Source organism: Pholcus phalangioides, unplaced genomic scaffold, assembly GCF_987345545.1.
Source record: "Pholcus phalangioides strain wild (caught in Gottingen) unplaced genomic scaffold, Ppha-v1.0 ptg000008l_1, whole genome shotgun sequence".
Lineage (NCBI taxonomy): Eukaryota > Metazoa > Arthropoda > Arachnida > Araneae > Pholcidae > Pholcus > Pholcus phalangioides.
In genome coordinates this window covers 20,725,974-20,743,315 of record NW_028301601.1, presented here as the reverse complement: position 1 = coordinate 20,743,315, position 17,342 = coordinate 20,725,974, and the positions used below count along the sequence as shown (strand labels likewise).

The window sequence follows — 17,342 nt, the reverse complement described above, 5'->3', positions numbered from 1 at the left end:
ATTCGTTCCTCAAGTGGGGGGGTCGGCTTATACTCGGGTCAGTTTTTGATGAGGAAATATCGACCCCCACAATCAGTAGTCATTTTTGTAGCAATGTTCGAGAAACCGGCATTATTGGTATGGGATATGTTCAAACCCCCAAAAATGTCAAAGACGAGGCAAAGAAATCGAAAGCATCATTGACTTTGATACCAAGTGGGCTAACGTCGATTGTAAAGCCTTATGTGAGCATCAACAAGCCTTTCAAAGACTGTTTGAGGAATTTGTGGATCGAATGGATGAGTTCCGATGATAAAGAAACCATAAAAGGTGGTGCCTTGAAGAAACCTGGCAATGGCCTAGTGTGACAATGGGTACATGAGGCGTGGAATTCTATCTCCACCGAAATTATCATCCGATCCTTCAAAAAGTGTTGCATCAGCAATGCGATGGACGGAACTGAAGATGATATCCTCTTTGAAAGTGACAATGGCGATGACAGCGTACCCATCTGATGATCTGATGAATTACGATGAGTTTGGGGACTCAGAAGAAACGGCTTAAAAAGTTTGAATCATTTTCTGTTGTAAATTTCCGTAAGCTATTCATTTTGCATGGAAATATAAGATTTTTATACAAGATATACAGAAGACTGGATGTTGTGAAGATATTTATTATTTGAGATGTTAATTTTTTAAGGATGGAAAAAACTCATCTCTGCCTCTACCGGGAGTCGAACCCGGGTCCCTCGATTGCCGGACGAGTGCTCTGACCACTAAGCTACAGAGGAGATAGAGATTTTCCTTCGCTAGAGAGTATATATGCCGAACGGAACCGTGCAATGGACGGTGAAACCGATCAGCTAATAGCTCATGGACGACGAGCCACCAGAGGGCTATATATATGACATGAATGTCGCTCTCCACTTGTTAATACAAGATATACAGAAGACTGGATGTTGTGAAGATATTTGTTATTTGAGATGTTAATTTTTTAAGGAAGGAAAAAACTCATCTCTGCCTCTACCGGGAGTCGAACCCGGGTCCCTCGATATACGCTCTAGCGAAGGAAAATCTCTATCTCCTCTGTAGCTTAGTGGTCAGAGCACTCGTCCGGCAACCGAGGTTCCGGGTTCGCACCCCACCGTCGCTACAGAGGTGTACGGCTGAAGTTGGTTTTCTGTGGTTCCCACCTTCAAGGCGCAAATGCGAGACTATCTCCCCTTTAAAAAGTCTCGCCACAGAGAGCAACAGACCTACAAACAGCACAAATGTAATTCAATCATAACACATCACTCACTTCACTTCTGAAAGATATATGGCAGCACTGAAAAATCAAACCCAACACTTCATATGCACTCGGACTGTTAGGTACACACGCAGTAACACCTCCGGCACAACTCACTAGGTAGTAAATCACCCGTAGAGATGGTGATAGACCTGAGTTGTTTGAAAGAAAGAAAGATGTAGAAAATAAGTTCCTAGAATGTTCGTCCTGTTAAGCCTTACTATATCTACTGAAATTATTGACAATTAATTACGAGAAGAGTCTCGTTTATTTTTTTTTAAAGTTTTTTAATGATTTTTCCCTCCTGAAAACTAAGAAATCATCCAACCCCCGATTTCTTCACGACTGCTATGGTAATATGTCAAATTCACGGCGATGGTGGTGAATCATGGAGAAATATTTTACTTATATAAATAACACAAGAAAATTCCCAGCTGCTGCATGTAGGCTCATTATCGTTTTTTTTTTGTTTTTTTTTCAATTTGATCGTCATGTGGTCAGTTGGTATTTTTCTTTTCCCAAAACGGTTGGCTTTGTGGCCACCAAAAAAAGGATGCTCTGAATGCAACATTATAAGCGTGCCGGTTACTACTACTTAAACGTACATGCGCCACTTGTACACATTCCTCCTCGGAATTTCTGAAGAATCGTCACACGCCGGAATGTGTTCTGAGTGAGTGGATGTGTGGACCTAACGTCTATGTTGTAGCGTTGCGATTCTACATCTGCGTGTTCATGCTTCCATCTGTCTTACATTTGCTGAAGTAAAGATGGAAATGCTTGAATTTTCATGTTATGTCAGTATCGCGTTGTAGGTCTGCCTGCTGTCTGGGGAGCGACTAGAGGCGTGCGGCTATGCATTCAAGACCTCTGATCTAGCGCATGGAATGACATGAAGCAGGATCGTCCAGAATTTCGAGCTATCTATGACTAATTGGAACTCAGAGAGAGAAAACCGATTTTAGATACCGTTAGAAAAGAATATGTTTTTTGGCAAACTTAAAACACTAACGGTAGCTAATGAAAGCATACAAAATTAATCACATACTTTTTTTTAAATAAATCATCAATATGATGCATTGTATAATATATAATCTTCACATACAATTTTTTTCTAGAATTTTATTTCCAGATTTTATGTAACAAATCAACTTTTCCCGGAGACACTTTCATCCCGGTCATCATAAAAAAAAACCACTGAAAGTTCAACTTTAAGTGCTGACCTCTGATGAAAACCTCCAACGTTGCTATTTTCCGTATTTCTAACGCAGAGCCTACACAAGTCGGGGTTTAACGCCCTGAGTGTTCAAAAGAGAAAATTCTACAGTGAAAAAAGGCAACCCCTACATATTTATGGCGCCGAATTTTATTGGCTGGCATTTTCACTCAAAATGAAAATATTTTGACATAAGCGAAATACTTATTTATATAATGGTTAAAATGTTTTCGAAATACATTATTTATGTAAGTATTCATCCACGTTAGTTTACGGTCAATTTTATGTGTCGGGCAGTTTCAAACAGGCCCCTGAAGATGAAGAGGGGCAACGAAATCAGAAATTAATCTTATTACGTGAAGATAGAGTAAGATGCACACAGGGACGTATTTACAGAGAGAAGCGGGCTTAGCAGGCTGGGGCCAAGTTCGAAGGGGCGACAGATTTGAGTCGTCAAGAAAATTAGAAGAATGTCTAAACGGGGGCGGCATTTGCATAGAACGCTGCGTCATTTGCATAGACCATTCCGTGAAAACTATAAATCCGCCTATGCATAGAAAGTTAAAAAATTAAGTCAGGGATTGACCAAGCGAGTGGTTTATAGTCTGCAAGCACGTGGGTGAGTAAAGGATAGACAGCAAGGGACCTATTACGAAGCGACATAAAGAATGGTCTGGTACGTGTGCAAATATGGGATAATTCAAATATCCTGCATTCATGTAAATGACCAAAACAGTTATCCGGAGAGTGAGGGACCAGGTCAGTGAGTGAACTGAATATTTACCTCAAGAGCGAAGGGCCAGGTCGGACGTAGTAAGTGAGTGACCTAGAAAGTGTGCAAGCGTGTGAGTGGTATAATGAGTGTTATAAAAAGCAAACACGGGTACTACATAAAAAGTACATGCTACACAAACATGTGTAATATGTACTTTTTCTTTTCAAGAGACAACGTTGCCTTACTGTGATGTATATATTTGAAAATATGATGATGAAATATTTTTGAAATAATAACTTTTATAAAATGATCATTAACAAATAATTATTAACAAATTATTTATTTTAATTTAATGAACGTTAAAATAATTTAAAATAAATTTTGATAGAATATTTATTCTCGTTATTTAGAAATTGTCATACGCATCAAAGACACAATCATTTTTAAAATTCCCCTACAAGAGGGGCATCCAAATAAGGAGATAATCCCATTTAATAAAGATCTAATATAGAGTAAAGGCGCACACGAGACGTATTTACAGGGGAAGGGCATTAGCTGCCCATGGTGGCAGATTTGAGGAAGAGTGGTCAAGAAAGTTAGTGGATTGGGGAAAAATGTGGCAAAAGTAGACCTCAGGCGTGGAAACTATAAATCCGCCTCTCCCCAAGAGTTGGGTCGATGAATGTCCAAACGAGTGACCTGGAGCGTGTGCCAGCATGTGAGTGACCAAAACAGTGTGAACGCCTATAAATTACGAAAACGATGGCCTGCGAGACCAGGTCCATGAAGAAAAAATAAAATGACCTAGAGAGAAAGAGGGGACCAGGTTAGTTATTACCCAAAATATTAGCCTAAAGAGCGAAGGACCAGATTGGTGAGCTACCAAAAGAGTGACCAAGAGATTATGCACGCGTCTGAATGACCAATAGAGCAAGTGACCAGGTTAGTGAGCAACCAGGAAAATTTATAAGCATGGGAATGGTCGTATCTTAACCAATCCACGTGAGTAATCGCATGTTCACCCATTCAATGCATGCAGTTGACAAAACAGTGTGCGAGCATGTAAAAGATCACAATAGGGACCCAGAGAGTGATATAAAAGTGAATGTTGAAACTCGTGACCTAGAGAGTCGGGGACCAAAAGAGTAACGTAAAGAGTGAGGGACGAAAAGAGTGACGTAAAGAGCGAGGGACGAAAAAAGTGATGTAGAGAGCGAGGAACCCAGGTTAGTAAGCTACCAAGATAATCACCTAGAGATTGTGCAAACATGTTCAGCGACCCATAGAGCAAGTGACCAGGTCAGTGAGTAACCAGGAAAGTGTGTAAGCAAGGGAGTGACGTATCACCACCAATGCATGTGAGCGGCCGTTTCTCCACCAGTTTACGTGAAAGATCGTATCTTCGCTCATTCAACGCATGCAGTTGCCGAAATAGTCCAAAGCATGTAAATGACCAAAACAGACTCCCAGAGTGTGAGGTACCAGGTCAGTGAGTGTTCATAATCGTGTCCTAGAGAGTCAGGGACCAAAAGAGTCACCTAGAGAGCGAGGGATCATGTGAATAAGTGGCCGGAGGACTGACCGAGAAATGTGCGATCATGTGAGTGACCAAAACAAGGACTTAGAGACAAAGGTTATTTACAGAGCCGGGGGGGGGGGGCTGATTGGGCTTTAGCCCATTACGAAACACTTAAGGAATGAGTGATCAAAAATAATTGGAGAAGGGCGCAAAATTTGTGTAGCCAACCCACAGACGACAAAATAAAAAAACCCGTCATGCAGAATTGGCAGTAACTGAACAATATGATTTTCACATGATCACACAATATTCTAGAAATATGATTTTTGTAACCAATTTTGGCATTATTTACAAGTTGCATATGTCCTGTCTATGAGCTATTTTCAATTCGTAAATTTTGACATCTCTTGTACCAGTCATCGTGATACTCGGAGGTGACAGAGAAGTCAGAAAGATGATGCTGATCGCTTCAGATCTTGGAATGACAGAACGTGGCGATTACGTCTTCCTGTACACGGAGCTTTTCCAAAATGAAGCCAAGGGTAATCTATCTTGGGCAAGGGGCAGTGGTGAGTATATTTATACGTTTCAAAATTTTCTTTCGTTGCTGGAGCTCGGTATTTCATACCTTATCCTACTTCTCCCCTATAGACCTGAGGAAGGTCTATAGGGGACAGACCCCCTATGGAACAGAGGTGGCCAACAGCTGGCGCTTTCTCATGTCTTTTGATTAATTTCGTATTTTCTCATATTGGTTTTTGACTTCCAAAGCTTATTTATCGCAAAAATGTCGGGGGAACTGATAGTAAATTTACGCCTATTAGGTCTACCATCATTAGAAACATTTTTGCAGTTTGGAGCAATGGAGCAATATGAGGGGTTCCCTCTTGAGAACGACCTTCTCATTGATCCATATTTTTCCAATTTTTTCAATTTTTTTCAATTTTTTCAGTTTCTTTTCAATTTCTTCTAGTATTATAATTTCGAGATATGTGTATAAAGCTGCCTTTTTCGGCGCTACAAGGAAGTTTTGAAGTTTTTCAAATAAATCTGGTTTCTGCCAGTTGCTCTTTTATAACGCTTGCTAATATATATGTTACCGGCAAAGTATGAAATCCAGGCATTCTATAGAATGCCTAGGCATTCTATACAATGCCTGGTCGTTTCAGGCAAAGTATGAAATACCGGTTTTATTCTATACTTTGCCTAGGCATTCTATAGAATGACTAGTCATTCTATAGAATGCCTAAACACAATCCAGGCAAAGTATGAAATATCTTCTTCCAACAAATCTCTTTAGGGGCGGTATAAAATATTACACAAAATTAAAATTTCGCAGAATTTTCGTCATTTATTCCCGGAAACGTTTCCCTTTCGCTCTCGTGAAAAAGGATCTGTTGAGGGGCGGTATAAAATATTACAATTTCGTCGCATTAAAATTTCACAGAATTTTCGTAATTTATTCCCGGAAACGTTTCCCTTTCGCTCTCGTGAAAAAAGGATCTGTTGAGGGGCGGTATAAAATATTACAATTTCATCGCATTAAAATTTCACAGAATTTTCGTAATTTATTCCCGGAAACGTTTCCCTTTCGCTCTCGTGAAAAAGGATCTGTTGAGGGGCGGTATAAAATATTACAATTTCGTCGCATTAAAATTTCACAGAATTTTCGTAATTTATTCCCGGAAACGTTTCCCTTTCGCTCTCGTGAAAAAAGGATCTGTTGAGGGGCGGTATAAAATATTACAACTTCGTCGCATTAAAATTTCACAGAATTTTCGTAATTTATTCCCGGAAACGTTTCCCTTTCGCTCTCGTGAAAAAGGATCTGTTGAGGGGCGGTATAAAATATTACAATTTCATCGAATTAAAATTTCACGGAATTTTCGTAATTTATTCCCGGAAACGTTTCCCTTTCGCTCTCGTGAAAAAGGATCTGTTGAGGGGTGGTATAAAATATTACAATTTCATCGAATTAAAATTTCACGGAATTTTCGTAATTTATTCCCGGAAACGTTTCCCTTTCGCTCTCGTGAAAAAGGATCTGTTGAGGGGCGGTATAAAATATTACAATTTCATCGAATTAAAATTTCACGGAATTTTCGTAATTTATTCCCGGAAACGTTTCCCTTTCGCTCTCGTGAAAAAGGATCTGTTGAGGGGCGGTATAAAATATTACAATTTCATCGAATTAAAATTTCACCGAATTAAAATTTCACGGAATTTTCGTAATTTATTCCCGGAAACGTTTCCCTTTCGCTCTCGTGAAAAAGGATCTGTTGAGGGGCGGTATAAAATATTACAATTTCATCGAATTAAAATTTCACGGAATTTTCGTAATTTATTCCCGGAAACGTTTCCCTTTCGCTCTCGTGAAAAAGGATCTGTTGAGGGGTGGTATAAAATATTACAATTTCGTCGCATTAAAATTTCACAGAATTTTCGTAATTTATTCCCGGAAACGTTTCCCTTTCGCTCTCGTGAAAAAGGATCTGATGAGGGGCGGTATAAAATATTACAATTTCATCGAATTTTCGTCATTTATTCCCGGAAACGTTTCCCTTTCGCTCTCGTGAAAAAGGATCTGTTGAGGGGCGGTATAAAATATTACAATTTCGTCGCATTAAAATTTCACAGAATTTTCGTAATTTATTCCCGGAAACGTTTCCCTTTCGCTCTCGTGAAAAAGGATCTGTTGAGGGGCGGTATAAAATATTACAATTTCGTCGCATTAAAATTTCACAGAATTTTCGTAATTTATTCCCGGAAACGTTTCCCTTTCGCTCTCGTGAAAAAAGGATCTGTTGAGGGGCGGTATAAAATATTACAACTTCGTCGCATTAAAATTTCACAGAATTTTCGTCATTTATTCCCGGAAACGTTTCCCTTTCGCTCTCGTGAAAAAGGATCTGTTGAGGGGCGGTATAAAATATTACAATTTCATCGAATTAAAATTTCACCGAATTAAAATTTCACGGAATTTTCGTAATTTATTCCCGGAAACGTTTCCCTTTCGCTCTCGTGAAAAAGGATCTGTTGAGGGGCGGTATAAAATATTACAATTTCATCGAATTAAAATTTCACGGAATTTTCGTAATTTATTCCCGGAAACGTTTCCCTTTCGCTCTCGTGAAAAAGGATCTGTTGAGGGGTGGTATAAAATATTACAATTTCGTCGCATTAAAATTTCACAGAATTTTCGTAATTTATTCCCGGAAACGTTTCCCTTTCGCTCTCGTGAAAAAGGATCTGATGAGGGGCGGTATAAAATATTACAATTTCATCGAATTTTCGTCATTTATTCCCGGAAACGTTTCCCTTTCGCTCTCGTGAAAAAGGATCTGTTGAGGGGCGGTATAAAATATTACAATTTCGTCGCATTAAAATTTCACAGAATTTTCGTCATTTATTCCCGGAAACGTTTCCCTTTCGCTCTCGTGAAAAAGGATCTGATGAGGGGCGGTATAAAATATTACAATTTCATCGAATTTTCGTCATTTATTCCCGGAAACGTTTCCCTTTCGCTCTCGTGAAAAAGGATCTGTTGAGGGGCGGTATAAAATATTACAATTTCGTCGCATTAAAATTTCACAGAATTTTCGTCATTTTTTGCCGGAAACATTTCCGTTTCGCTCTCTTGAGAAAGGATCCCTTGAAGGGCGGTGTCGTCAAATTAAAATTTCGCACAGTTTTCAATTTCAAACGTTTTCCTTTAGCTCTCTTGAGAAGGAATCCCTTGAGGGACGGTGTCGTCAAATTAAATTTCCACACCGTTTTCTTCGATTTTTCCGGGAAACGTCTGGCTCTCTGGAAAAGGGATCTGTTTATAGGGGCGGTATAAAATATTCAATTTATACGATTACTATTTAATATAATTTTTCTTAATTTTTTTCTGTAAACTTTTCCTTTGGCTTTCTTGACAAGGGATCTGTGGATGGACGATATAAAATCGTCAAATTAAAATTCATTCGTCAAAATAAATCACAACTGAATTTAAGCGGGTAATTTCTTTTTGGAATTTCAAATCGGATACGGACAACAACATTTTATAGCTTTTGGACGTTTTTCGTGGAATATGTTACTGTAAAAAAACGGCATAAATCTGTAATTACGCATAATAGCCGGATTTATATCGATTACTATGCATAATCACTGATCAAAACGGATGAAATTATTGTGCATAATAACCGGCGATTATGCATAATCACCAGATTTATCATAATTACTGTATTTTATACATGGCATGCCTGTAAATGCTGTCAAAATTAGTGCTCAATGATAACAATTCTGAAAAGTGCCCCGCGACGTAAAAAATTTTGGAACCAGTTTTCTATCATTTTGGTCCCTCCCCACGAAATGAAAGTGATTCCCCCCTTGGCCTTGGAATGAAATTTCTGGCTATGGGCCTGATGAGACACATAACGTCAATTATTTCACCACTGACGTAAGCTCCCAAAGCTGAGGTAAATGATTTCATTGCTATCCAAAGAATTCACGTAATTTTGGTAGATTGTAAAAACCGTGTCACTAAGTTTTATTGCACATTTAGGCTAACCAAATTTCTTCGAGAAAAATACCGGAACTCAGGATTTCAAATACGGGTAAAATACGGAACATCGCCAATCATCGCCATAACTGCCGCCGAATGTAAACAAAGTTGCCAACTTTTGCAGAAATCACTAAAAAACACCAATGGCAGGAAACAAAGCATTACTCTGAGAGAATTGCAGTGAACAAAACTGGATTTGACGAAGTACATTGTAAAATAACGAAATAAAACGTTTGAAGGGGCAAACAATTAAATCAACGTTTAGTATTTGCCGTCTTGCAGTGGAGTAGTTTGGGAGCTAGCGTTTTACTGTGGAAGTGTTGGTTCCAAACCCGATTCTCTCGGGCATGGATGTTTATTAACATTAACAAATTCCCTGGACAGATCATACAGGATCTCTTGAACATATTTGAGGATCACTTTATCAAGAAAGTAAAAACGCCATGACATGTGAGGTGAATATTCTTATTCATAGTTGTAATTATACTGATATAATTGATGCGTTGAAAAATAATTTCAATAGTTGATTTTAATAAAGTATAAAACTATAAGCATCTAAAAGTAGGCTCTGTAGAACATTCGCGACAAACCACGACATTCTTGCAAAAAAGTCGGGACAGCCAAAATAAAGTGAAAATACGGGAATGTCCCGGGAAATGCGTGACATATGTGTCATATGCATAAGGTCACCACAAAACGTTTGCTAAGTAGGCCTATATTTTGCTATTTATCTTTTATTTTCACTGTCCCGAATTTGTTTTTCAAAATGCCCCGTATTTTCGACTAAACTCACTTGGCTCACTGAAACTTGACTGAAAACGTGGAGGAAGATAGTTTTAATTTCTTACAAATCACGGTACGATTAATTATGATTGCAAACATAAACGTTCATGTCGTATATTTGTGACGTGTTTCTTTTTTACATAACAAAAACAAGACATTTAAAAAAAATATCAATAACATAACATTTATTTCGTGAAATACATTTTTATTTACTGCAATTTATTGTAGTCCTTCTTCGTACATACCCATCAGCATTTCTTTCCCATCAATGTTAACCATAATTATCAATTTTTCAACATTTGACAATTTTTTGAGAGATAGAATAGCAATAAGCAGGGTGACCATACATCCCGTATTTCTCGGGACAGTCCCGGTTTTTTTCTGTTTTTTTGCTGTCCCGACTTTTTTGCAGAAATGTCCCGAGTTTTCAAATATTTTCAACGTAGTCAACTTCACTTTTTATTCTTCAAATCAACGATTAAAATTATCTTTCCAGCTTAGAAATTACATCACGATAATGAGGCTTTTGGAATAGACATCATAATCATCATCAGCATTGGCGTACTCAAAGGGGGGGGGGGGTTGGGGTTCTAACCACCCCCCCCCCCTCCCCGAGCCAAGATTATAGTGTTATTTTACAGGAAAAAAGGTAAAACTCCCTCATAGGGTAAACAAATTTCAAATCCCCCCTCGAGAAAATTCTGCGTAATCCTATGATCATCAGTATCACTTGGAGGGACAAGCGCAGCATGTTTTTCCCATGGAAATCAATGTTAAAATTGCCGAATTTACCGTAGAAATGTGGAAAAAACAAGAATATTCATCTCACACATTTGTCATGTGTTTTTTTAATTCACTGTAATTTGAAGTGGCACTTTATTTCTCGCGATTGGCGAATTTTCTGTATTTTAGCACGAGTTAACGACTTCGCTTACTTTTGGCATCATTTAGCGATAATTGACATTGTCCCGCATTTTCCCGTATTTCGAATCCCAATTTCACGTATTTTTCTCGAGCAAATATGGTCGGCCTAACAATAAGCAATTCTTTACTTAGGATCTCCCGTATTTCCACCGATAAAATATGGTAAACCTACGTATACCAATTTGTTTTCCGTGACCGACATACCACGGTCACTTTCCCTCGAATAGATGAGTTAACGGGCGCTTTATACATTATATTTTTTGTTCATAAATCCGTAGATAAAAATTTCGGTTACTTCAAGACAAAATGATATCGCATAATCCGCATTTGCAAGTTCCATTTATCAATGATGAAATATTAACAGTAGAAAGACGAAACGGGGATCTTTTTGACCCTCTACGCTGTTTAAGCTTACATATCTCTGCTAAGAATAAACCGAACCACCTGGAATTTCTGAACTTTTCCTGAATTAGCATGTTCTTATTGTATACCAAAGCTTCCTTTCGTTTTTTTTTTAACAATGAAGCTACGAGCGGATGTACCTAGAAAGACCGAAGGGGGTCATAGTGACCCTTCCTTATATTCTAGCACATTATGCGGTAAATACTACTATCGTCGTCACAATTGATTTCTAAGGTTATAATCCTTCTGAAAGTCTTTTTTGCATTTGACCTTGTGTGTGACCTTTCTTTTCCTCTCATTCTTATCTGCAAGTGTCGTCAGCAGGTGTGTCATTTTTGGTTTTTGTCAAGCATTCTTGCCATATTATCCGTTAAATTGTTTATTCTGGGGCGTAGAAAATTTGAGTGCATGTGATCTTTTCAAACAGTTAGTTTAGAACATAGTTTCCCAAACTTTTTGTTCCACTGCCCCCTTTTTCAGATAAATTTTTCCCTCATCCCCCCCCCCCCAACTCAAGCGAACCCATAGGATCCTCTGTTATACCCGTGGCTTCTATCGCCCCCTTGGTCCTTTCTATCGCCCACCAGGAGGCGATATTGCCCACTTTGGGAAACATTGGTTTAAAATGACGAGAAAACGTATATTTACTGAAGAAATACTCCAGGAGATGCAAAGATTAGATGAGAGAAACTCTGGAAGTAGTTATGATGAAAGTGCAGAAGAGCATGAGATCTACCCTATGTCGAACTGTAGTGAAGAAAGTAGCGGTTCTGATGACGAAGATCAATATAAAATTATTTCTCGGCGCGGGAGCCCAGGTCTATAAGATACTCGCCTAAAGTACCAAAGGATGTTTACAGGTGTCGCGAGTTCGATACCCGGTTCGTCTTTGTCAGAAAACTTTCCTGACACAGGGGTACAACAGACACGGCGACTTGACCGCAGAAAAAATTGCTACCGCAGGAAGTCCCCCATTGAGTAGTTAGTGCACCAACTACTCGATGATGAGCATAGAAACAAGCTTGCCGTTCGGAATCGGCAATAAATTGTAGGTCCCGGTCTAATTAGATCTCGTGTGCAGAAAATGACCGTGGTGTGACTCATTATAACTCGTTGAAGCCACAGAAATGATCTAAGAAACTGCAGCAGATGGGAACATATGGAAAATCATAGAACCTTCCTCAACTTTAGGATGCCGAGGATCGCAAAATATATTGAGAGAAAATCAAGGCCCCACATTTTATGCGTTCAAAAAAACATAAATGAAAGTGTTCTGGGTTCGTGACGCCTTATTTTCTGCGACAAAATGATTCGACGTATACAGAAGCTGAAGCCCATCCTCGTCTGAATGAAACTTCTTGGTCAGTTTCTTTGCTTGAACTGGATGCAACGATATCCATTATGTGTGAAAGAGGTGCAAAAAACTTCCTACTGAATTCATTGTGGTCGTCGAGATTTGGGGTCCCCTATTTTTTCCCCAAACAATCACAAGACATCGTTTCAAAGAAATTTTGAAATTCATGCGATTCGATCTGAAAGGTCTGAAATATTAAAAACTGACCAATTTTCTCTTGCATGTTCACTATGGATTTCATTCATAGAATACAGTGCGACTTGCTACAAACCAGGGCCCTATCTAACTGTGGACGAACAACTTCTACCCTCAAAAGCAAGATGTCTATTTACACAGTATATCCCGAGTAAGCCAGATAAATTTGGGATAAAATTCTGGCTTCTTGCCTGCGTTGATTCCAAATATATTCTGAATGGACAGAAAATCAGTTTCGATTACACTGGGGCAGATAACACCAGACCAGCAAATCAACTTGTCTATGAACATGTAATTCGATTAGTCGAACCTTATCTAGGAGAACGTCGAAACAAAACAACAGATGATTATTTTACATCACTGAGATTCAGTGGCGTCGGAGCCGGGGGTGCTGTGGGTGCTCAAGCACCCACGGTAATTTGTGACATGGATCCGAGCACCCCCAGAATTGATCCAGAAATTAAAATTTCCGATATAAAACTAAAGACGAGCACCCACAGTTTCGAAACACTTCCGACGCCCCTGCTGAGATTATGTGCATTTTTTAAAAGGACAAGCTTGGTTGGGACCCTTCAAAAAGACCGTCGTGAGGTACCTCCAACTGCAAAAACAGGAACTGATATCACACTGACATCTTATCAGAGAAAAAAGATTAAAAATGTTCTAGTTCTGAGTTCACTTTATACTGATGTAACCAGGGCCGGTCTTAGGCCCAGTGGCACCCGGTGCAAAAAAAAGTAGTCAGCGCCCCCCCCCCCCAGGCGTAAATCCAGAGTGATGTGCCAGAGGAGGCAATTTTTGCTAGTCATACGGGACAGATTCATTCTACCATATTATCAGACACTCTTTGTGTGGTGACACCCCCCCCCCTCCCCGGCACACCGCTATTTAACTTGTAAACAAGCATAAAAACCCAACTTGTTTGATTTAATTAAGAGATTTAAAAACATTAAAGAAGCAAAACGTCACACATTTGCGCAGGATACTCATCACGGAGGACCAATCTTCTTCATACTTATGATGTGCATTGTGTGTGATGAGTTTTATGGTAAAATTCGTGTAGTGCCCGCATCACGTACGGGCTAAGATGATAATAAAACTGGTTAAATTAGTGATATTTCCGTATGATTTCTTTTCATATTTATGAAACTCATGAACTTCATTTGAAATTACCCCTTTCAGAACCAGTACCAAGAAACGGAAGGGACAGGCTAACACCAGCTAAAGCACCGGGCCCTGCAACTTGGGCAGGCCCGTAACTATTCTGAGGTGACTTGGGCGGTGCAACGAGCCGAATGGAGGGGGGGGGGCGCTTGTAACTCTTCCTTTTTCTGAGCATAACCATTTCAAGGAGACTCCAAGAAAAGACTGCCCCCGAGAAAGCATGCTACGGCCCTGGGGAAGGGGCCGTATTATGCACTGCCCATCGGTTATTTTCGTTTCGAAAAATAACTAATATTATAAACACTCAAATCTTTGTTTTTTTTTTAATTCATCTCGGTCATTTTTTTCATATATGTTTTACAATTTTTTTATAAATACGTATCTTAAAGATATTTTTCTAGTAATGTATATTTAACGCGTTTCGGCGCCCCTTTTCATTTGGCGCCCGGTGCTGTTGCACCGGTCGCACTGCCCTAAGACCACCCCTGGATGTAACTATCAACGAAAACGTGAAAAAGACCCCAGAAACAGTTGCCTACAATAACGAAATTAAATAAGGAGTCGACATCGTGGATCAAATGGTGCGATTATACACCAATAAGAATGGAAGTCGTCGCTGGCCAATGCATGTTTTCGGAAAAAATTACGAACCTCAACAGATCCTTTTTCATGAGAGCGAAAGGGGAAACGTTTCCGGGAATAAATGACGAAAATTCTGTGAAATTTTAATGCGACGAAATTGTAATATTTAATACCGCCCCTCAATAGATCCTTTTTTCACGAGAGCGAAAGGGAAACGTTTCCGGGAATAAATGACGAAAATTCTGTGAAATTTTAATGCGACGAAATTGTAATATTTTATACCGCCCCTCAACAGATCCTTTTTTCACGAGAGCGAAAGGGAAACGTTTCCGGGAATAAATTACGAAAATTCTGTGAAATTTTAATGCGACAAAATTGTAATATTTTATACCGCCCCTCAACAGATCCTTTTTTCACGAGAGCGAAAGGGAAACGTTTCCGGGAATAAATTACGAAAATTCTGTGAAATTTTAATGCGACGAAATTGTAATATTTTATACCGCCCCTCAACAGATCCTTTTTCACGAGAGCGAAAGGGAAACGTTTCCGGGAATAAATGACGAAAATTCTGTGAAATTTTAATTCGATGAAATTGTAATATTTTATACCGCCCATCAACAGATCCTTTTTTCACGAGAGCGAAAGGGAAACGTTTCCGGGAATAAATGACGAAAATTCTGTGAAATTTTAATGCGACAAAATTGTAATATTTTATACCGCCCCTCAACAGATCCTTTTTTCACGAGAGCGAAAGGGAAACGTTTCCGGGAATAAATTACGAAAATTCTGTGAAATTTTAATGCGACGAAATTGTAATATTTTATACCGCCCCTCAACAGATCCTTTTTTCACGAGAGCGAAAGGGAAACGTTTCCGGGAATAAATTACGAAAATTCTGTGAAATTTTAATGCGACAAAATTGTAATATTTTATACCGCCCCTCAACAGATCCTTTTTTCACGAGAGCGAAAGGGAAACGTTTCCGGGAATAAATTACGAAAATTCTGTGAAATTTTAATGCGACGAAATTGTAATATTTTATACCGCCCCTCAACAGATCCTTTTTTCACGAGAGCGAAAGGGAAACGTTTCCGGGAATAAATTACGAAAATTCTGTGAAATTTTAATGCGACAAAATTGTAATATTTTATACCGCCCCTCAACAGATCCTTTTTTCACGAGAGCGAAAGGGAAACGTTTCCGGGAATAAATTACGAAAATTCTGTGAAATTTTAATGCGACGAAATTGTAATATTTTATACCGCCCCTCAACAGATCCTTTTTTCACGAGAGCGAAAGGGAAACGTTTCCGGGAATAAATTACGAAAATTCTGTGAAATTTTAATGCGACAAAATTGTAATATTTTATACCGCCCCTCAACAGATCCTTTTTTCACGAGAGCGAAAGGGAAACGTTTCCGGGAATAAATGACGAAAATTCTGTGAAATTTTAATTCGATGAAATTGTAATATTTTATACCGCCCATCAACAGATCCTTTTTTCACGAGAGCGAAAGGGAAACGTTTCCGGGAATAAATGACGAAAATTCTGTGAAATTTTAATGCGACAAAATTGTAATATTTTATACCGCCCCTCAACAGATCCTTTTTTCACGAGAGCGAAAGGGAAACGTTTCCGGGAATAAATTACGAAAATTCTGTGAAATTTTAATGCGACGAAATTGTAATATTTTATACCGCCCCTCAACAGATCCTTTTTTCACGAGAGCGAAAGGGAAACGTTTCCGGGAATAAATTACGAAAATTCTGTGAAATTTTAATGCGACAAAATTGTAATATTTTATACCGCCCCTCAACAGATCCTTTTTTCACGAGAGCGAAAGGGAAACGTTTCCGGGAATAAATTACGAAAATTCTGTGAAATTTTAATGCGACGAAATTGTAATATTTTATACCGCCCCTCAACAGATCCTTTTTTCACGAGAGCGAAAGGGAAACGTTTCCGGGAATAAATTACGAAAATTCTGTGAAATTTTAATGCGACAAAATTGTAATATTTTATACCGCCCCTCAACAGATCCTTTTTTCACGAGAGCGAAAGGGAAACGTTTCCGGGAATAAATTACGAAAATTCTGTGAAATTTTAATGCGACAAAATTGTAATATTTTATACCGCCCCTCAACAGATCCTTTTTTCACGAGAGCGAAAGGGAAACGTTTCCGGGAATAAATTACGAAAATTCTGTGAAATTTTAATGCGACGAAATTGTAATATTTTATACCGCCCCTCAACAGATCCTTTTTTCACGAGAGCGAAAGGGAAACGTTTCCGGGAATAAATGACGAAAATTCTGTGAAATTTTAATGCGACAAAATTGTAATATTTTATACCGCCCCTCAACAGATCCTTTTTTCACGAGAGCGAAAGGGAAACGTTTCCGGGAATAAATTACGAAAATTCTGTGAAATTTTAATGCGACGAAATTGTAATATTTTATACCGCCCCTCAACAGATCCTTTTTTCACGAGAGCGAAAGGGAAACGTTTCCGGGAATAAATTACGAAAATTCTGTGAAATTTTAATGCGACAAAATTGTAATATTTTATACCGCCCCTCAACAGATCCTTTTTTCACGAGAGCGAAAGGGAAACGTTTCCGGGAATAAATTACGAAAATTCTGTGAAATTTTAATGCGACGAAATTGTAATATT

At 38.7% G+C, this 17,342-nt stretch overlaps 1 protein-coding gene across 2 annotated transcripts in view; it reads left to right on the top strand.

Moving 5' to 3' along the window:
- LOC149083972 (atrial natriuretic peptide receptor 1-like) overlaps nucleotides 1–17,342 on the top strand; it is a 72,473-nt gene that overhangs the window by 2,845 nt on the left and 52,286 nt on the right. For both annotated transcript variants that reach the window (XM_089234339.1, XM_089234340.1), the window contains exon 2: nucleotides 5,133–5,285. In XM_089234339.1, coding sequence (XP_089090465.1) covers nucleotides 5,133–5,285 — 153 coding nt within the window. The remainder of the gene's footprint in view (nucleotides 1–5,132; nucleotides 5,286–17,342) is intronic.